The sequence below is a fragment of the Castanea sativa genome, chromosome 10 (assembly GCF_040712315.1).
Source record: "Castanea sativa cultivar Marrone di Chiusa Pesio chromosome 10, ASM4071231v1".
NCBI lineage: Eukaryota > Viridiplantae > Streptophyta > Magnoliopsida > Fagales > Fagaceae > Castanea > Castanea sativa.
Window position 1 is genome coordinate 38,710,196 of NC_134022.1, and position 21,164 is coordinate 38,731,359.

The following is a 21,164-nucleotide window of genomic DNA, read 5'->3' on the forward strand; positions in this document are numbered from 1 at the left end:
GACAAGCTTCTAGTTCTTTTATTCTTTTTCTTTTTCTTTTTACTATTTAAGAAAAGAAAAAGGTTTAAATTCTTGTTAAAAAAGAGAGAGACTATTCATTAGAGAAATGATTTGGAATATTAACTTAATTAAACTCCAAGTCTTTGGTGGACCCCTTATAACTTTTTTTTTTTTATTTTAAAAAAGTCTTTGGTGGACCCGGTTTTACTGCACAATCTCAAATATCATTATAAATAATTGCTCAAATCACCGACATATGATGCACTAAATAAACGTTCATTAAAAAAAAATGATGCACTAAATAAACTAGTAGGTATCTTGTGAGCCTAGGTATCAAGTGACGCTGCTTGCCTCCGAGAGTTCAACAGCATCTCAGTCTTGGAACGAGAGACTTGGCGACCAGAGACTTTTTTTTTTTCTTGTAAGTAGAACCATCTTTCTGTAAGTGGCTAGAGATATTGATCCAAAGTAATTTGTGCTCCTCAAATCGTTGCATTGATGATTTTTAGCTGGCTTAATTTGTAAAATTTCTTATAATGAATCAATTAATCAAAGACTTGTAATTGAGGTGATGATAAAAATAATGATCGTGTAATAAATATCATATGTACAAATCTTATCCTATCTATTAAATTAATTGACAGTCTCACTCGTATAGTATTTGCCATAAAATTGATTCTTCCATATTCCCTTTCTACCAATTTTATAATAAAACCCCACCCACTTTAGACTTCATTTTTTCTTTTTTTTGACTGAAATGATAGACACCTACTTTAGACTTCTAAACAAACTAAGAAATATAATATAGAAATAAATTAGGAAAGAATATTCAATTTCTAATTGAAGTCATTAAGTCTACTAAAAGACTAAATTAAATAAAATCAATTAAGAATGTAATTTATGTTGCTTTCCCAATTATGCTTTTAGAGATTGACAATGTCTTCTTGATTGCGGTGAATCCTAATCTATCAGGATTGGTGTCATTGAATTCTTGGAGGATTGCTATTGAATGTGCTAAGATGGCTTCAGAAATAGAAATGCTGGAGGATCATGCGACAACAAAGGTACATGATGGAAACAGAAATAAAGGTATCATCGTTGCCCTTGGCTCTTAAGGTACTCGGATGCATAAATTTTTTTTTGATAGAAAGCTTCAAAATATATCATTAACCAGCTGAAATAATAACATCATTAGAGAGACTTTCCCGCAGAAACGCAGGAGCCTCTTCTAACCTAACTGCATAACTACAATCAGATCTAGCCATATACATAATGATTTAGCATTTCGAGCTAATGAAAATCTCTCTCAGCCAAAAAAGTTATTATTAATATTTTATTATAAAATAGAGGGTGTTGAATTAGTAGGAGACTGATCATTTTTAGTATGAAATGATAGTACAAAGAAATCCATTGTTGCAAACTGGCTCCTCGATGGTAATCCTAATTTTTTTTTTTTTTTTTCCATTTTCACCTTCAGTGTTCGGAGTCGAAGAAAGATTTTTTAGACTGGGTTGACAAAAATTGGAGAGATATTGAAGCTCATTCAGGTTGGATAGATAAACATTACACACAATGCGAAGATTTCATTATCCACCCCGAATTGAAAGACTTCGAAGGTTATAGAAGTTTATATCCGAGTGCCGTCAAAGGTCGATGGGAAGATGTCCTTGACATATGTCATAAAGAAATGTTTTTAACTGCAGTCCCAATCACCAATTCCTTGGACACGGTATTCCACCTGGCAATCTCTGATGACCAAGAAGTTATTTTTGAAAAACTTCTACAACTATTACCTCAGGAAAGTTTACGCATAGCAAGTGCTTTAAGAAGGAAAAACAAGAAAGGAAATAATCTTCTCCACATTGCAGCATCAGTGGGGAGTGTGACGATGTGTAGCCTCATCATTCGCATCTCAAAATCAATGATAAATACTTATAACAATAAGGGTGAGTCCCCTCTCTTCGTAGCAGCACTTAATGGTCACAAAGTCGCTTTCCTTTACCTCCATTCTGAATGCGGCCCCAAAGAACACTACTGTATAAGAAGAAATGGTGACACCATTCTCCACTGTGCTATTGCTGAAGAACACTATGGTGAGCGTTTTGATGCTTTTAAAAAATAATAATAATAATAAGCATTTTAATGCTTTAAGATGTGTGTGTATATATATATATATATATATTATGAAAAAAATTTATTTATGGTAACTTTAAGCAATATTATATAATCTAATGAATTTTTAATAGATTAATATTTTGAAAATTCGTTGCAAGATTATAGGTTTTCTATATTCTTAATACATTGCATACCAAATTTTGTGTCAATCATATCTTATTTATTAATCAATATATACTATTATCTTTACTTCATAATTTTAATATACAAAAAAGTTAAAAATTTAAAAGATTAGATAAACTTGGCAAATATGGAAGCGATTGATAAGAAGAAAATGTAATTTAATAGAAGTTGTCAAAATGATACACTACTCAAAAATTTTACTTTATTAATTATATATATATATATATATATATATATATATATATATATATATTACTGTTTTATTCATCAGCCACTTCAGTTTCGTTTGAGTTTTGGAAGTAAATTATTATTGTTGTTTTTGATAGCGTAGAAGTGGATTATTAACCTGTCAAATAAATTTAACAAACAGTTTATGAAAATTGGTAAGTTGTGCAATTGTTTGTTGTTAGTTACACTGTTGTTAATTATTATTATTATTATTTAGAATCAGATAAAAGAATCATTAAGTCACATTTGGTTATTGTGCTTGGCAGAATTGTCCTATATAATACTTCGCTTGTATAGAGATCTGGTAGATTTTACCAATAATAAACGCATAAGCCCTCTCCATCTCCTAGCAAACAAGCCTTCCGCCTTCAAAAGTGGTAGCGATCTTCGATGGCATGAAGAAATCATCTATCACTGTGAGTATACAGTAAAAATTTTAAGATTGATAGAGCATCTCAAGTAAATAAACATCAATCACTATTATCTTTCTTGTCGTTTGCTTCTACCCACTCTCTCTTTTAATATCAGATTACGATTCAGTTTAAAGAAGAAAATGATTAGTGTGACACTGTCATTGAATTAAATTATCAACCCTTCTAGAACTCAAGTTTTGCATAATCAATCATGATTTGAACCAAGTTTAACAGGCTTTTTCAGTTACATTTATTACCAATTAACCATTACTATATATCTGTATCCATTGTTAATTGTGTTTGGAAGGCACAAAGAGCTTGGATGGAATTGTGTTTTGGATTAAGTGACTTAAATGATAAAAATCTAAAAGTTGTAATGCATTCTAGTTTAGTGGAATTGTTGCTTCTTGTTTTAATAAGAAATAAAATTGGGTTGTTAAGTAAACAATGGAAGCTATGAATATAACATGTAGTACAATGGTTAGCAAGGCAATATAGATAAAATGGTAGGTTGGCAATTTGAAATTAGGTATACTTGGGAGATCTCAGATCTGTCAAGGTTTTCTTCAACAACAAATATCGTTATTTTACATTCTTACTTATAAAGAGTGGAATGAACTGGTACAAGGACAAATACATTGATGTTAGAGTGAATCATATATTTTAATTGTTCTTCACTTTGTCTCGAAGGCAAAAAATTTCACGTATGATTAATAATCTCCTATAAGAATCTCCAAATAATATAGTGCAACAAGAGTACGGAAGATTATACTCTATTTCCATGTGGTATGTGACCCGATCTATCTTCATCATCCTGTGGCATGAAAAATTCATTTACAATGTGGTTTGTGATTTAGTTGCTTTCATTTCAGCAATTATCGGAATAGAAGAACAGGAACTAATTAGCGAAGCAGAAAAGAAGCATTTAAGGTCACAAGATATCCATGGAGGTAGGCACCAAATTAAGTGAGAAATATTCACACACACACACACACACATCACAATGTGTTACCAAAAAAAAAAAAATGTATACTAACATTAGTGTGTTCAAGTGGTTTTTTTTTTTTTTTTTTTTTTTCAGGAAAAGTGTGTTCAAGTAGTTAGAGTCAAGACTTGAGCTTCTATTGTTATTGGTCAAGAGTCAAGACAGTGATTATAAACGGATTGATATTGATTAATTATCTGTGTATAGGATCCAACGGAGCTCTATGGGATAAGTTACAACATCCACCTAATTACAGAACCTGCTTTGAGTTTGGAAAACTTGTATTCGAGGCAGTACCATGTATATTTCTATTTTATTATCTTTGTAATCTTCAATACATGCACTAGGAGTACAGTGATATAAACTTCCTCTCTCACAGCATAATATATTCCTATACATAATAGAATTTATTATTCATGTAAAAAGAGGGAGTAATACATTTTTATAGTTTGAGAATATCTAATAATTCTCCTCTTCATATGTATATACCTATTTACCAAACTAAATGACACTTTGATTTGAGATATAATTAATAACTAAGCTCTTTTTTCATTTTTCAGCAATTTTTAGAAAATACACAATGAGGGAAGCTGATATAGAGAACGCTGTAAGACCCGATGTTACCCATGGAGGTAGATTTCAAAGCGAGAAATTAATGTTCACACCGTAATATGTTAAAAGAAAAAAAAATGTTGGCTAATTGTATGAGTCTGTTTAAGAAGTCAGAGAAGCATGAGTAGGAAAAAAAAAAAGTTTGAGAAGCTAGCACACAAATACATTTCACTATTTCAATGATTTGACTTGAGCTTGTTGCTATTGGTCTATTCAAGGGAATGATATTATTAAATGGATTAATACTAATCAATTTATTCTCGTTCTTAATTTTGTGCTGTAGGAGACCCATCACCCTATCGAGTTGAGGGGCATCAATTACAGCTTCCACCTAATTACAGAACCTGTTTTTCGCTTGTAAAAGTTGTCTCCAAGGCAGTGCTCATAATACTTGGTACTTATATGCGGTCTATTATTCTCTGTTGTATATGCTTCCCTTGAGTAATGCCAGCTATGTACGTACAGAATAGATTCTTTTTTATTTTTAATGAACCGTATAGAATAGATTCAATAACAAATTTAGTAGTTGATATATTATTATTGATTTTCACATAAGACACTATTATAATATCCACCATTAACAATATATCCACCATTAACAATTTGTCACTCTAGGTTGTTATGAAATTCATTATTCACACAAGAAAATCTATGCTTGGCTAGAGAGGAAATTTTCACTATGTGCAATTGTATATAAGCTTAGCAAACACTGCTAAGTCTGTCCATCTTGTAACTCTAGACTTATTACTTTCCTCTCTCTCTCTCTCTCTCTCTCTCTCTCTCTCTCTCTCTATATATATATATATATATATATATATGTCCAAAATATCTACGTATTATTGAATTAGTAATGCTCCAATTATTACAAAATTTAGTACATAAGTTTTACTACAAAAATGACATCATTTTTAAGCATACATTAAAAAAGTAATTCGAAAATTTATTATAATTGTTGTTGATGTCATGTCAACCACGTTCACTGTTACATTAGCCTGTAAATCTATTATTATAAAATTAGTAATAACTTCAGTATTTTCCATATTCAATTACTTAGAAAACATCTAGAGTATATCAGATTTAATTGGTAACTAATTGGTGGTATGGATCTTCAGGAGCTCCGGAGATGGTAAGGAAGGTAAGGACGACGAAGGTGAGGAATGAATGGTCTATTCTGATCATGAATGAACTTTTGAAGAACACTTCAACGTATCAAATTTCAAAAGACATACCTTCGTTTTCGTCCGACTATCCATTGATACCTGATGATGCAGTAAAATCTCAAAAAGATGATGAGAGCCCTTATATCATAAAAACTGAATCTGGTGAAATTGAGAAGCATCTGCGTACTCTATCCAGCATAAATGAAGAGCATAGAAAAGGTAATCATCTAATTCAACCTTAATATTTTTCAAGAGATAATCAATTACACAATTTATTATTAATTTTTATATTTTATTGCATTCGAATTATTTACTTAATATGATTTATTTAAATAATTATAGTTTACGACTTTACGTAACTAATATTTAATTTCTTAATTAAAAAGCCTAAAATTGCTAATAATATAATCTTCCAATTACGTTATCTGAAATGTAAACTTATTTAAATGGAATAGCAATCTCATTATCATAGGCACAGATTAAATTCACCAACAAAAAAATAAAAAATAAAAAACTTATGTGAATAAAATATAATTTTTTGAACCACAAGTTGGTAAATAGAATTAGAGCTAAACCACGTGTATAAAGGGTAATTGTCGTTAGACCAAAAGAATAAAAATGAAAAGGAGAAAGAAAAGATGGTATTAGCCATTTTGATCTAATGGAAAGACATTATCCTTAAAACTCCAACAAAGAATTTGAAGAATGAAGGAAAATTATAAAATTCACTTTTAATAGATTGGGATAAAAAAAAAAAAATCATAAATGTTGTAATGTCCACAATTAAATCCTTAACTACCATATGCAGAAATAATTTAGGAATTAAGAGTTGTGGGTTAGAATAGGGGCAAACTCCACTATTACTTAGGAGCTCTCACGTTATGCTTGAGTCATGTTTAGACTACCCATAACAACAACTTCACTTGCATGTCTCATTTGTTAAATTGTAAAAGAAAAAAAATGGTACATAAGAAATATGAATGAGGGCCATGCTTTAAAGAGAGACCAAAGTAATAACCATTATAAAAATTTATCCGATTTTATAAGAAATATGAATAATTTGGGGGCCATCCATATATATTTTGTTGTTGAAGATTTTAGCTAAATTTATGTGTAAAATTTTCATCATTGGAAAGTTCCCAAAAAGATGGTGGCTCAATGTATGATTTTGAACCGATGTCAACTCCTAACAAGGAGGTGGTATTTGCCTATTATACATACACTTATTTCACATGGGTGGGTCCCAAAGTTGTAGGGTTCACCATGTATGATGAGACGATGAGAAAGTTAACCACAAGAGGAAATAAGAGATACACATATAAGATTATAAGTATGTAAGTGCACAATTGCGCCTGGACCCAAAAACACACGTGAGCTCAGGCCTAATGAGCCTTAAACAATGAAATTTGTAGAGTGTGAGCTGGCAATCTAGTTTAGTGATATTTGAAACTTAATGAACAGGCTAAAATATTACAGTATTTTCAAATAATAGACAAACAGGGCAAAATAAACCTCCTCGGACAACTTATATATTATTTATCTTTTTTCTCTCAAAGGTCACAGTTCTTAATATTTGTCTCCCTTTTTCTTTACTATCTTTCTTCCTTAAATACTTCTTCTTCTTCCCTCTTTATCCACGTGTAACACAAATCACCCTATTAGACACCTGTCCCATCCATCACCCTCTGAAAGTCTTTAAATGATAGCAAGAAGGCTGACTTCTACTATTCAGGAGTCACTCCCCCATTAATGCGGTCAAGAAGGTAAGTGCAAGGTCTTTAATGTGGAGGTAGCAGCCTTTTTCTAAGATATTTCTCTCACACCGTTGCGTCTGGAGGGTGCTTAAATCCCCTTCTTAACCAACGGTTTTTCTAGAACTCTGCCTTGATCTTTTTGGCGAATCCCATGGTCATCGTGGGTCTGTCCGAGGAGATATTCGTCCTTGGACGAATTCTCGGACTCTCGACTCATGGGCCGACCTATAATTCTAGGAGGCTTTTAGTCTAAAACAAACTAGCGCCCATCAACAAAGCCTAAGACCCAAATACTTACTTAAGTCCCTTTAGTCCCCACAAAGTATATATTTAATCATTACATAACATAAAATAAAGGAAAAATCTTAGTTTACAATGTACTAACAATATAAAATTTATATTGTAAACTAAAAAAATGTATACAATATTGTACACTTGAAAAAAATATGTATTGTACGCATTTATTTAATTGTATAATATAATATTTACATTAATAATACATTAAATAAATCAATAATTACCCTAAAGTAACCAAAATCTTGGAGATAAGTAGATAACACGTGCAGTGGTGTTGTTTCTGAATTCTCAACTACGTGCCAACTTGGACCACGATTTAGTAGTTGAAGGGTTGCCTTGTGAGAAAGCCTGCGAGGCGTGGGCCTAAGGATTCGAGCATAGAAGGCCTTTAGAGCCAATGGATTATGATTGTGGCCTGGTATCTAGCCCACTTGATGTATCATCTTGGAAACGCAAAGCCCATAATCTAACTTAGCCCATAACAAGTCCAACACCATTAGTTATAAATCTAGGGCTACAAATATTTCACAACTGACATGTTATTAATGATAGACAATAAAATGATGCCATTGATGGGTTTAGACAATAACTAATAAAATTATGTAAATTGAACTATTGTGAAAATTGTTATGTAAATTGTTATAGAAACTAATAAAACTCTGTAAATCTAACTATTGTGAAAATTTTTATGTAAATTGTTGGGTCTATGACATTACTCTAGTTTTAAAGGATGATTCATCTATAAAAAAAAGAAGAAGTTATAAATGATGATAAGAAACCACATTGTTATGAGGACCAACGATGGATGTAGGGTGAGTAGGTCTTTTTCGTTGTAATTTCCTTTGGGTGGCCTTTTTCTTGAAGTAAATTCTTACACAGGAGTAAGTATCTTCTGTTGTAATTTCTCGTGTAGTCAAACTCCTTTTTGTTAAGTAAACTTGCATAGCGAGTGGTCCTTTTTAGTGTAGATGCTCATATAGTAAGTGGTCTTTTCCATGATGTAAATTATTGCACAATGAGTGATCTTTTTTGGTGTAAGCACTTGCAGCAGTGGAGTTAAATAGCTATATAGCTATTTTAGCTCCACTCAAACACAAAAAAACCTCCTACAACAGTGGAGGTAAAGCAAAAAATTTTAGCTAAAATGCTACAATGCTCATGTATCAATACATGAGCACTGTAGTTGAGAGCTATAAAAAAAAAAAAATTTTATTCAACTTTCCAATTAAAATAATACACACTGATTATTTCTCTTCATTCTTTTATTCACGCTTCCCTCTCTCTCTCTCTCTCTCTCTCTCTCTCACAGTCACTCTAATTTCTTCTCAATCTGAAGCTCTCAACTCTCTCAAGCTCACCGCCACCGGCCCTTGCCTCTCTCTCTCTCAGTCCCTCCCACCTCTTTGTCTCAAAGTCTCCAACCCACGCCTTCGTCGGCCTCAACGTCACCGGCCAAAGCCGACCCAAGCCCCAAGCCGCCGGCCAAAGCCGACTCAAGCCCCAAGCCGCCGGCCTCAACGTCACTGACCCAAGCCGACCCAAGCCCCAAGCTGCCGATCCATTGCTTTGGTTTTCCGCCGATCAATCCCACGCCTCCGCCTAGTCCTCCATCTCAATGCTCACCTGACGCCGATCAGACCGTTGCTTCGGTTTTCTGTCGATCAAACCCATCCTCCTTAGACCCACATCTCTTCCTCCGATCAGACCCACGCCAACACTGTCCTCACCGAAGCCCAGCTTTGTGATTGGTGATTTTTTATTTTGTTTGTGATTGGTGATTTTGTTTGGTCTAGGTTGAGGAAAAAGATGAGAGATTTCGGTTTTTTTTTTTTTTTTTTTTTTTCCTGCTATGTATTGGTGGTGGTGGTGGTGGTGGGTGTGGTTGTGGTTGTGGCTGTGGCTGTGGCTGATGGTAGAGGTGGTTGTGGTTGGTGCTGTGAATAATTTTTTTTTGGTAGTGGGATATATTATTTTATTGTAGTAGATATATTATTTTATTGTGATGTTTATATTATTTTATTGTGTAGAAAGCTAAAATAGATCCACTGCTGCAGCATATTTTGTAAAATGAGTAGGTAAAATAGATAAAGTAACTTTTTGTAAAATTAAATTGCTAAAATTTTAGTTCTACTGCTGTGGATGCTCTTACATAGTGAATGAACTTTTCTTGACGTAAATTCTCACATGACGAGTGGTCTTCGCATTGGCATAAATTCCTACCTAGTGGGTGGCCTCCAAAATCTATTGTAGGAAGTAATGCTCCTTTATCTGTTGTGGGAGGTATAATTATTCCAAACTTATTATATCCCTTGTGGATGGGATATAGCTTTTCCATGCAAAAAGGATGGATATTCCAAACCATTATCCCTTACAGGGGAGATAGACCCACATTCTCATCTATATAGTATACACCTTTTGTTGAACCCTTGTTTCTATCTTCGCTTGCTTGGACTAAAATTTACATTTACATGTGTTTGGACTAAAATTTATTAATCTGCAAAATAGTTCTTATTTTAAGACTTTTGACTCCACTTTTAGTTGCAAGTGTAGTCAAAAGAACGCCAATTATAAATACCTAATTTTGTACCTATTATTAATCTTTAATCTATGCCCAAAGAGGAGATTGAAATTGTCACCCATTGATGATTGAGGTATTCTTGATATAGTTCGAAAGTAATCAGAAATCAACAATACTCAAAACTGCTTACTTGGGGATGGTGAAAAATGATGGTTGCTCACTCAATTAACCATATATTTTAATTATAATATTATTTTGAGTGAACCTTGCTTCATTGGAACATAGACATCCCAAGACTTCAAATAAAACACAAATTTGACATATTTGATTTAAAATGAGTAAGATATATCCATTTGACGTTGGAGAAACAAAGTTGTCAATGTGTATGGAATGTGTATGCATTTGCAAGAGTATGAAAAATGGTTCATCTCTAGAAAGCTATAGAACCCTTTACAAACCTCAAAATGGTTCCACCCAATTGTCTAGGAAGCTATATAACCCTTTACAAACCGAAACAATTGTAATATGAGCTTATAAATATCCACTACATGCCTCAAATCCAAATAATTTTCTGGAGAGAGAAATTTAGCTATTATTATCACAAAAACTCTCTTGCTTTCTCTAGTAATTAGTTTCACTGAGAATTCATTTTCAATCTTGCTTCTAAACTTTTTAAGTGTATAAATATTATATATATATATATGTGTGTGTGTGTGTGTGTACATGTATATTATCTTTTGAGTGTTTATTATTATGTTTTAAAGAGATTGTCTCAATTTCAATTCAATTTTGTTGTTGTAGATACCGAAGAGCTGGTTAAAAGCTTAAAACCTATGATGCCCGAGCAAGGTAAGTTCATTCCCCATTACTCTTATTTTGCTTCAATAGGGTTGAACATGATTTATCTATGAAACTTTTTCCATTTTAGAATATCCAAAAAATGAAAAGTGTAATCATTTCCCTCCCCACTTATCTCTTCCCCTTCAAGCCCCCCCCCCCCCCCCCCCCCCCCCTTTCATACGCAAGGTAGAGGAAATTATGTATTTAAAAAAAAAAAAACATAAATAATTAAATATGCTGCACTTGCACAATATATTTTAGGCTCACAGAAAAAGAATTGATAACAGTTTTGGATAAAATTGAGAAAAATTAATTGTCTTCTGCAATGACAGAGGAAGAAAAGAAAAAGGAAAACAATGATCAGTCAAAAGCAAAAAGCGTAGAGGAGGAAGACATTGATCTATCAGAGTTAACACCCATACTAGTAGCAGCCTGGAATGGAATTACCGAAATGGTTGAGACAACCCTCAGGAGTTATCCCATGGCCATGTATGACGTGGATAATAAACACCAGAAGAACATAGTGCTATTGACAGCAGAGCATAAGCAACCTTCTGTATATAAGCTCCTACTCTCACTCAAGGAAGAGAAAATTATTAAAGAAAGTGTATTCTATGAATTGGATAATGAGGGGAATAGTGCATTGCATCTTGCCGCGAAGAGGTCAACTTTTAAGTGGCCAGTACCAGGAGACTTATCTCAAATGCAATGGGAAATCAAATGGTATGAGGTAAGAGCTTAGAATGGCCAAGTTAAAGATGACTTTTATTTATCACTGATTCCAATACTCCTATATTATATATTAAAAAAATACTAAAAATTATTTATAAATGAGTGATATTAGGGATGCTAAAATTTTTATAAATACTTAATTTTTAAAAATTAATTTGTCGCTAATAACAAAAAAATTAATTTAGACATTTCATTTATTATTCTTAGAAATCCACAATTTATATTCATTATTATATCAACTTGTCAATGTTATTCTTTTATTATGCTTTTAAAATCCACCTTTCACATTTGTAAGACTTAACATTTCTTTTACAAACTAATGTGACAAATAAATAATTACTTTTCTATAGTGCTACGGATACTATAAATTTTACTAAATTGAACTTAGAAAATTAATGTGTTGCTAATCATATATATATATATATATATATATGTATATATATATATATAGCTGAAAAACAAAAGAGAGGAAATTTAAATCTTCATTTAAGGATATTCTTATATAAATTCTTTTTTTTTAAACTTCATTTAAGAGGTAATTGAAGTCCATCAATCACATTCATGACTATATTCGGTTGTAAATTTTATGTAGAAAACTAGTAGTATACTTAGTATTTTTTATACATTTTGTGATTAGTGTCATATCAATTTGCAAGTGTTATGTAGTAAAAGTTATAGTATTTTTAACATCACTCTGATAATATTTAGAGTAATGCTAGAGATATTATAAATTTATAAATTGATACTTAACTAATTAATAACAAAATAAGTAATTTTGATATTCATTTATTATATTTTTTAAATTCACAAGTCATATTCATTGCTTCGTAAGTTTGTTGATGTTATATTATAAAACTTATAGTAGCTTTAGTATTTTTCTTATGTTAGATCTTAACTAGGTTTACATAATACTGTGAGGAGGATAAGACAAACAATTTCTCAGCACTTGATTTTGTTACACCCAAACACAAAATGGCTTGTCGATCTTGGATGAATTATCAACCCATTACTTGATCAGATCAGCGTGTTGGAAACTTGTACAAATTGTTACAATTGGTTCACCGATTGGACCTTACTTTTAGAAAGAAACTAATGCATTGCTTAGTTTTTACTTTGTACCATGCTTGGACTAAGGTTAATGTATACGACCATTTATGTAGTAACAGAATACTTTAGGTCCTCTACATTGGAAATAGATATGAAAGTATAACCTTCTCTTTTTATTTCGAAATGCAGTATATACAGAAATCATTGCAAAGAAACTTCCATTTTCTCACCAACGATAATTGCCAAACCCCAGAGAAGATCTTCACCACAAACCACCAGGATCTTGTTGGACAGGGAGGGAGCTGGCTAAACAACACATCGAATGCATGCTCAGTCGTAGCAAGTCTCTTTGTCACGAGTACCTTTTCCACCGCAACCAATGTGCCTGAGGGTTTTGAAACCACAGTCAATAAGGCATCCAAAATTTATGCTTGCTCATCCTTTGTGTCCTTCTACTCTTCACTCATAGCTGTTGTCATGTTCCTTGCAATTCCCACATCTGGGTGTAGAGAAAGAGATTTCCGCCACGCCTTACCACAGAAGCTTTTGCTGGGCTTAACAGCATTCTACATTTCCATAGCTTCTACCTTGGTGTCCTTCACAACCGGACATTTCTTCCTCTTCAGGAATCAACTAAAATTTTTGTCTTCCACCTCCTATATAGTAACCTATGCGCTGGTAACAGTGTCTTCTATGGCGGTGTTTCCACTCTACTTTCATTTGGTGTGGGCTACCTTCAAGAAGGAGCTACAACGTAAATACAGGGTTAATATTCCTCACTGGTTTTCGGAAGATTAACTAGTATTTACATACCTATCTTCTCCAAGAGTCTGATTGATACGCTTTCTCCAATAATATTAATATTGGACTTGTACTGTGTGTTTTATTTCAATAAAGAAAAACATATTTATCTGTGTGAATTGAAAATTATCTACCTTCTTAATTAAGTTGTTGAACCAAAATTTATCGTTAGGAATTCATTTGGTCTGCATTTTTTTTTTAATTATTATGAATTTGAATGTTTTGAGTTCAACTTTAATTATATACTAGCATTTAACCCGCGCAATGCGCGGGATCATTTTATGAATTAGAAAACAATTAAGTTAATATAACAATACATTAAAATTCAAAATTTGTCAAGAGCATGTTGTACAGCCCCTCATTTGTCCTACTTGCATTTAAATCAACTCCAATTATCTTTTATAGAATTTAATATATATATATATATATATATATATATATATATATATATCTTATGTTACAATGGTGTCCATCTAGAAACAAAATATACAAAATATGAAGCACATAGTGAGCATCATATGTCATTGAAAATACACAGGCACCAACCCAAAGCAAATTGACCACAAACTAAAGCCCTTTTATGTTGGGGTGAAAACATAAATTTTTTTTTTTTTTAATAATAGGTTTTGGGTTTATAGAGATAAAACATAGCCTTAACTCATAGCACATACTTTGAAAACATTCTGTTTTTTCACTCTTCAATTTCCAATGAAGAGGAAAAAACAGAATGTTTTCCTTGTTAATATGTCAAGCTTACCACACCAATGAGCCAAGCTCATCTAATTAAAACAACTTCAAATTGTTAACTGCATGCTAGATCCAAACGCAATGGACATAGTTAGAACTTAGAATTAGTGGAGTCAACGCATAAAGTGAACGCTAGAACAAATGTAAACTACCTATGCAAATTGAATCAAGATGTAACTAAGCAAATGAGTTAATAGGTGGTTTGAAATTGAAACATGAACAACAATTAACTTTAAAAACCAACCCCAAATAGCAAGCCCACCCAATAACTGAATGCACAATTCAGTATACTTGTATAAAATTAAATATTCAAAAATAAAAATCTATAAACTTACCTAACACCAGCATCACCATTAATATCAATTGGCATACCAATCAAAATGTGCATAACCAAGCATTCTAGCCATAACAATTGGGAAAATGCACTTCATCTTCATTTCAGGCCTCATCATACCCATCAACACCACACCAATACCATTATTGATTGTCCCATAAGTAGCTCTCATACCTAAAAGACCAAAAATCTAACCCGAAACAGACTAAAAATAACCCAATCCCTTCCAAAAACAAAGCAGCTACTTGTTTTTTCTCTCCCTAATTCTTGCGTTTTTGTGGTTCTATTAGTCGAACTTAAACAACCTAAAATTGAAAATTGCATTAAGATTGAAAATAGTATGACACAAAACATAGAAATTAGCCGAGATCAAATTACTTGCAGCAAGTAAGCTATTTAATAGAATTTGCAAATTAAAAATTTCTCAAAAGAATTATGCTCAAGTAGAAATTGTCCATCAAAAGAATAATGTCTGCCACAAAAAAGCTTACCATAGATATAGGATGGCAAGATGCAGAGCAATAAGTTTCAAAGAAAAAAATACCCATTGTTCCTAATTTCCTGTTTCTTTGCCAAGTTTACATTCTATTACATATTCGAATTTTTTTTTTTTACATGTTCGAATATATATATATATATATATATATATATTAAAATCAATAGAAATAAAGGGGAAAATCCCTAAACTTACCATTAAATTATGATATTCATTGTAACACAATTACATACCTCAATCATTGTGATTTGTGAACTCTTTGACCTTTACATCACAACGCTAGGAAAAATAATTAAAAAAAGAAGCCCTCAAAGAACTTGTAAACAATGAAATAAAAAGAACATAGAGAACCAAATTATAAAGAGGAGCAACATGTGATAAATAACACCTAGTATGAATTTCAAATTAAATACATAGATAACTATCACAATCAAATTTATAAATGATTGGATTATTGTATATTTATGAGCTGCAACAATAACAAATATATTTCTTTCAAATATATTATAAGCAACTAAAGCGGTTGGTAACATCCCCTGTGATGGATACAAAATATTAGCCAAAAAAAGAAAGTTATAAAGAGAACGATGAGAATTTCCTTGGAAGAAATTTGGTGGAGAAGCCAACTTGATTGTTGTCAGCTTCATGTTCTTTGTCTTAAAACTTCTTCATCTGAGAAGAAGTAGATCAAACAAAGCTATAATTTAGATCAAATGAAGCTAATTTATCCAAAAAGAGAAAAATAAAATGAGGCTAAATTAAAACTGCAAATATTCAAGAAGTTTAGACATCAAATTTGCACCAACTTTGATAAGACAATTACATTTATAAAAAAATTCAGCCTAACCTCAAGTAAATTTCCTTAGGAGCAAAATAGTGGTAGAACCCAAATGATATATTTCCCATATTATATTCAACAAATTCCAAGTGGGAAAAATTCATCTAAAAAGTGTGATGCACTTTTAAGAAACTTGACAAAAATTAAGATTGTATTCATGAACTTCTAAAATAAATTTATACAATACTGGATAGAAATCACTTAAAAGAAACTATAAAGAGCTTTTTTTTCCCCTTTAATATTGAAGAATGATGTACAATATGATCAAATTAAGGCTCCATTTGCATCCATATAAGAAATTATATAACTCAACCAAAATATAAGCGTTTAAAGCTTATAGGGATTCTCTATGAAATAATTTAATTTACCACTATCATAGAATACAATAGGAATAATGATTTTGTAGCTATGAGTAGAGGTGCATAAATCATAATTGCTCATCCATCTCCCATAAAATTCATTAATTTATACATACATAGATAAATGCTACAGTGTATATAAACATGTTAACCACAGTGAACATGAATGTGAAACATATGTTAAAGCAATAACATGAAGTAACAGCTTTTTATCTACTAAAAAGAATTGCATTAAAATATTCAATTAGAATTACTTAAAATACTAATGGCATTTGCTAATTAGTTGCATGCTACATCAATAAAAATTTTCAATTAACATAACATTTATCCTCAACTCCACAAATTGTAGATGACTTCAATAAAACAAAACTCAGCTGAAGTTAAATAGGGGTGCCACTAATTGTCCTTGAGCGAAACAAATTGAAGTTACATGATACATCAAAACAATTGTCCATTAACGTAGCATTTCTCTTTGACTCCACAGATTGTAAATAATTTCAATAAAACAAAAAAGGAAGTACCAACTCACTTTTAGTTAAATAGTGGCAGCACTAAATGTCACTAAACAAAATAGAAAAGAAGAAATTGTTGGACTTAGGAAAGTACTAATTGCATATGTTGCTTGCGATTAGCTTTCACTGTTTCAATGTTTTAAAGCATAAAACTCCACCATAGGTGATTTATCTGTACGGGAAAAAAAGGAGGCACATCACTGACATAATCCTTATGGAAAAAGGACTAAACTTTGCACAATAACTGAAAAGGAAAAAAATTTCAAGTAACAAATAAAAATATTGAACAAAACTGAAACCAATAAGTTAGCAATCCTTTTTTGCTTAGTTTTTTCTACAAACAAAACTAAGTTTGAGTGCTTTCAAAGAAACTAACTATCACTACTTGATATAAAAAGAAATCAGAAACCATGATATCAAAGCCATGTACCTCACCATCTTTGTCTAAGACCCCAACATCGCCATTCACATCCAGTGGAGTGATATCCCTCTACTTGTGAACCACAAACACAGACATCAAAACACATCAAATTGTGCCCAGGACTAAAATAACAGTACCTATACAAAATAAATTTGACATTAAGTCCTTAACATCAACACAATAAGCAACAAAAATAAATAAATCAGAGAGCATTAAAAAGATCCATGCATTCTACTTTTACTACTTCCATTACTACTTAGAACCAACTTAGCTTCTTCCTCGGTTAGACTTTGTTTCACGTGGAGATTTATATAACAGTAAAGTAAAATCACAAAAGTTCAAGTTAAAGGGTAATTTCATCCTATTATTCATTTCTATTAGGGGCTGGCAAAATGAAATAGGAGGTATGTTATCAAAAATCAAATTCTAAAAAAAGAAGAAAAAGATGAGCGAAACACCTAGGCATTTTAACAAACACTCTGCGTTCAGACACCCTAAACAAAACGACTTCTAACCAAAATCCCTCAAACCCAAATCTAACTCATCTATTTAAACTAATTAAACAAAACTACTCCTAATCGAAAAACCTAGATCATAACAGCATCCCTCAAAGAGATCCACGTTAATACTTCTAAAATACCTAGATAAGAAAAAAGCCCAATTGCCATTTTTTATTCCTACCCTGTTCGTGTGGCTTATATTTTTTTGTAGAATAATCTATTGCTCTATTTTCAACCAGACACCATAAATAGATACCCACACATCAATTTAACCAAATACCCAAAACAAAACGAAATCTAACTCAAATACCTTAATCAAAAATATAACCCAGAAAGTTAAATAAAAAAAGAATCTAGCCAAATTATTAAAAACTAATCATAATTAATGCACAAACTGAAAAGTAAAGAGAAAACTAACCGGTAGAGAAATTGGAAGACGTTCTCTGATTGCAAACTATGGATACATGGGCAATGGAAGTTTTTTATTTTTTATTTTTCCTTTTAATCGGGTTGATTGGGATTAAGGCTTTACTTCCAACCGCTTGATGTTTTAAGTGGGGTTTTTCCCGGCGGTATATGGGTGGAGGCTGGGCTAATGGAAAGAGTACTCAATGGTTAGGGTTTTTTATTTTAAGAAAGACAGAGAGAACGGCTGAATTTGTCGAAGGAAAAGGAGAATCGGAACGGAAGAGACTCTGTGTCTGCAGTTCTGGTGGTTGGAGTATGGCGAGGAGACTGGCGGAGGCAAGATCCTCTCTCTTTTTCTGTTTCTTTCACCGTGTCCTCATCGCCTCTCTCTCTTTTCCTCTTTCTTTCTCTGTGTCTTCATAGCCTTTCCCTCGATTTCATCCGCCTCTCTATATTTCTATTTATGTGTACTCTTTAACTTTAAACTGTGTTGTAGCGTGGCAGGTCTAAAAAGCGAAGCATTGTAACGTGCTACTATTTTTTTAAAAACTGTATACGTGTCTGAATTTTAAATAGGCAGTTATCCTATTTGTGAGCACGTCCTTAAATGTAGGAATCAACTTTCTCTCAGCTTCATCTATTATATATATATAGATAGTTTGTAAGAAATAAAGATATTATAGAGTGGCCATTTTCATTTAAATTTTTTGAATTAGTCATTGTCTAATCAATTATTTTGATGCCTTAACATGTAATTCCAACACACTCAATCATTTTTTGAGTAATCTCCCTGAGATAGTTAGACATAGGATTATAAATGGACTGGACTATTTAAGAATAACTTGAGTTTGATTTGAAAAAATGCTTGTTTATGTTAGTATATTTAGCAATAAACTAGTCTCATACTCATGTTTAAGATTGACTATGAAAATAAGTCATGCTCAAATATAATAATATGCTCATAAATAAGTTTGTGTAGATGAGACTCGATTTAATGTGTGTGGTAGCACCTGGGGGCACACTGCTGCCAAGGCTAGCTAACCTCTTACTCTTCCCCTGTTATAGAGCGCTTAGGCTGGCACCAAGAAACATTGATGTGTTAAGGAGGAATAATGGCTCTTTTTTGGAGCAATTCTTCCAATCTTGCCCTAATTTTTTGCGCACATGCTAAGAAAAATCCAACCTTGAAGCAAAAAGCATCCGACTTATGCATTTAACTACATCAAACTCATTATATTGAGCGAATGTCATTCAAAAAGAGTGAGGAACAAAAATAGGTTTTTTGTATTATTTACAAATGTGCCACAAAAGATCACTAATATATTTTATTGGCTAAAATGCACCCACTAATATATTGCATCCACTAAAATTGACTAAAATTTATTTTAGTTTTCTAATTTTACTTTTGTTGAATTGAGACTTCTAAGTTTCAAACTTATTTAATTCAAACATTCTATCCAATTTCGTTGAAAATTTGTCATTAAACAAATATTTTAGTTACATGAACTAAATCAATATGAGACCAATAAAAAAAATTATAGATTTTTTACGTGAGAATTTTATTTCGAATAATTTATTTTAATGAAATTGGATGAAAAAACTTGTTAGGACATATGTGATTCATATTAAGAACGTATGTCAATTTAGAATTGGCTAATCCTTTGATAAAATGTGTTTTACTTCTAATTGGATAGATTTAAGATGTGTTTAATACTTCAAGAAATAAGGTTTCAAGATCAAGTTTTAAAACCATGCAAATTTGTCCAAGAATCAAGTGATGAAGTGTTGGATTTTAAAACTTGACAGCTAGTATCTATTGAGGTTTAAAAAACTATTTTAGTTCAAACCTCAATAGTTGCTTGATAGATAAGGTATCTATCGAGATTTGAGAAAGGCAGTTTTTCAATTCTGATTTTCATTTAATCCGTGAATAGATGTTTGAGCTCTCTTTTCTCACAACTCTAAACAGATATAAGGATTATTTTAAGGACCGTCAAAGCTGATGCACATCAATGCAAAAGCTTTTCACAAGCATAATGTGAACTGGAGACATATGCCCCAGTTCATCTTTCTCTTGAAGGAGCTTTTGCGTTTGTACACCGTTGGATTTTGTGACCAAGCAATTTCTTGATCTTCATTGTGTTGATAAATTGAAGAATTTTGCAACCAATATCTTTCTCAAGTTGGTGATTAAGTCGCGTATTAGGATCTGCGCATTTATTGGTTTGTCACGTATTGGGAGTCGTACATTAAAAGGAGAGATTGTCACTATAGAACAAGTCCAAATGTGTATTGGGGTAAAAGTTCAACTGTAGGTTGGTATAAGACTAGGATTCCTTTACTTGTAATCGCTTGTTATGATAATAGTAGATTCTCGAGACTGATGACCTTAAAATCACCTGGTGAGGTTTTTATCTTGAAGATTTTCCCTATTCGTAAACAAATCACTGTGTCAACTTTATTTTTCTACTGCATTTTAATTTAGTTGGCAATTTGTTTGTGTTGCAACGCATATTGTATATTAATTTGAGTAATTAATCAACTTGGCTAATTAATTGGTTAATTCATCATAAGGGATCAATATATTCTTGGCCTATCAAACTTGAATTGCATAAATTTGAAACTTAAATAACTCAATTGAAAAAAAGTAAATGTTAGATGCCCAAAATAAATTATAGACAAACTTAGATAGTGTAATTTGCATTTTAATCAATTTTATTTTAGTGTTTGAATAGTAAAATTTGAGGTAAGATTTTAATTTTAAGTTTTATTTTTCAAAATTGATTCCACCGACCTTTTTCAGTCAATTTTTTTTTTTTTTTGATTCCACCGCGTTTTGTTTTTTAATTATGCATTTGGCAAAA

The 21,164-nt window shown here is 31.9% G+C and overlaps 1 protein-coding gene and 1 long non-coding RNA gene across 2 annotated transcripts; one reads left to right on the forward strand and one right to left on the reverse strand.

The window, feature by feature from the left end:
- Positions 1-331: 331 nt before the first annotated feature.
- On the forward strand, positions 332-13,757 carry LOC142614207 (uncharacterized). Its single transcript, XM_075786771.1, has 12 exons — positions 332-421; positions 973-1,089; positions 1,478-2,093; positions 2,793-2,942; positions 3,812-3,889; positions 4,132-4,224; positions 4,485-4,556; positions 4,820-4,930; positions 5,649-5,915; positions 11,067-11,114; positions 11,438-11,835; positions 13,074-13,757. The coding sequence occupies exons 2-12, from the start codon at positions 1,051-1,053 to the stop codon at positions 13,680-13,682; spliced, it is 2,481 nt and encodes an 826-aa protein (XP_075642886.1). The 5' UTR covers positions 332-421; positions 973-1,050; the 3' UTR covers positions 13,683-13,757.
- Positions 13,758-15,617: 1,860 nt separating this feature from the next.
- LOC142614025 (uncharacterized) lies at positions 15,618-18,747 on the reverse strand. Its single transcript, XR_012840347.1, has 3 exons — positions 18,311-18,747; positions 17,402-17,529; positions 15,618-15,934 (listed from the first exon to the last, which is right to left on the reverse strand). It is a non-coding gene; the product is annotated as an uncharacterized LOC142614025 (long non-coding RNA).
- Between the last annotated feature and the right edge of the window lie 2,417 nt (positions 18,748-21,164).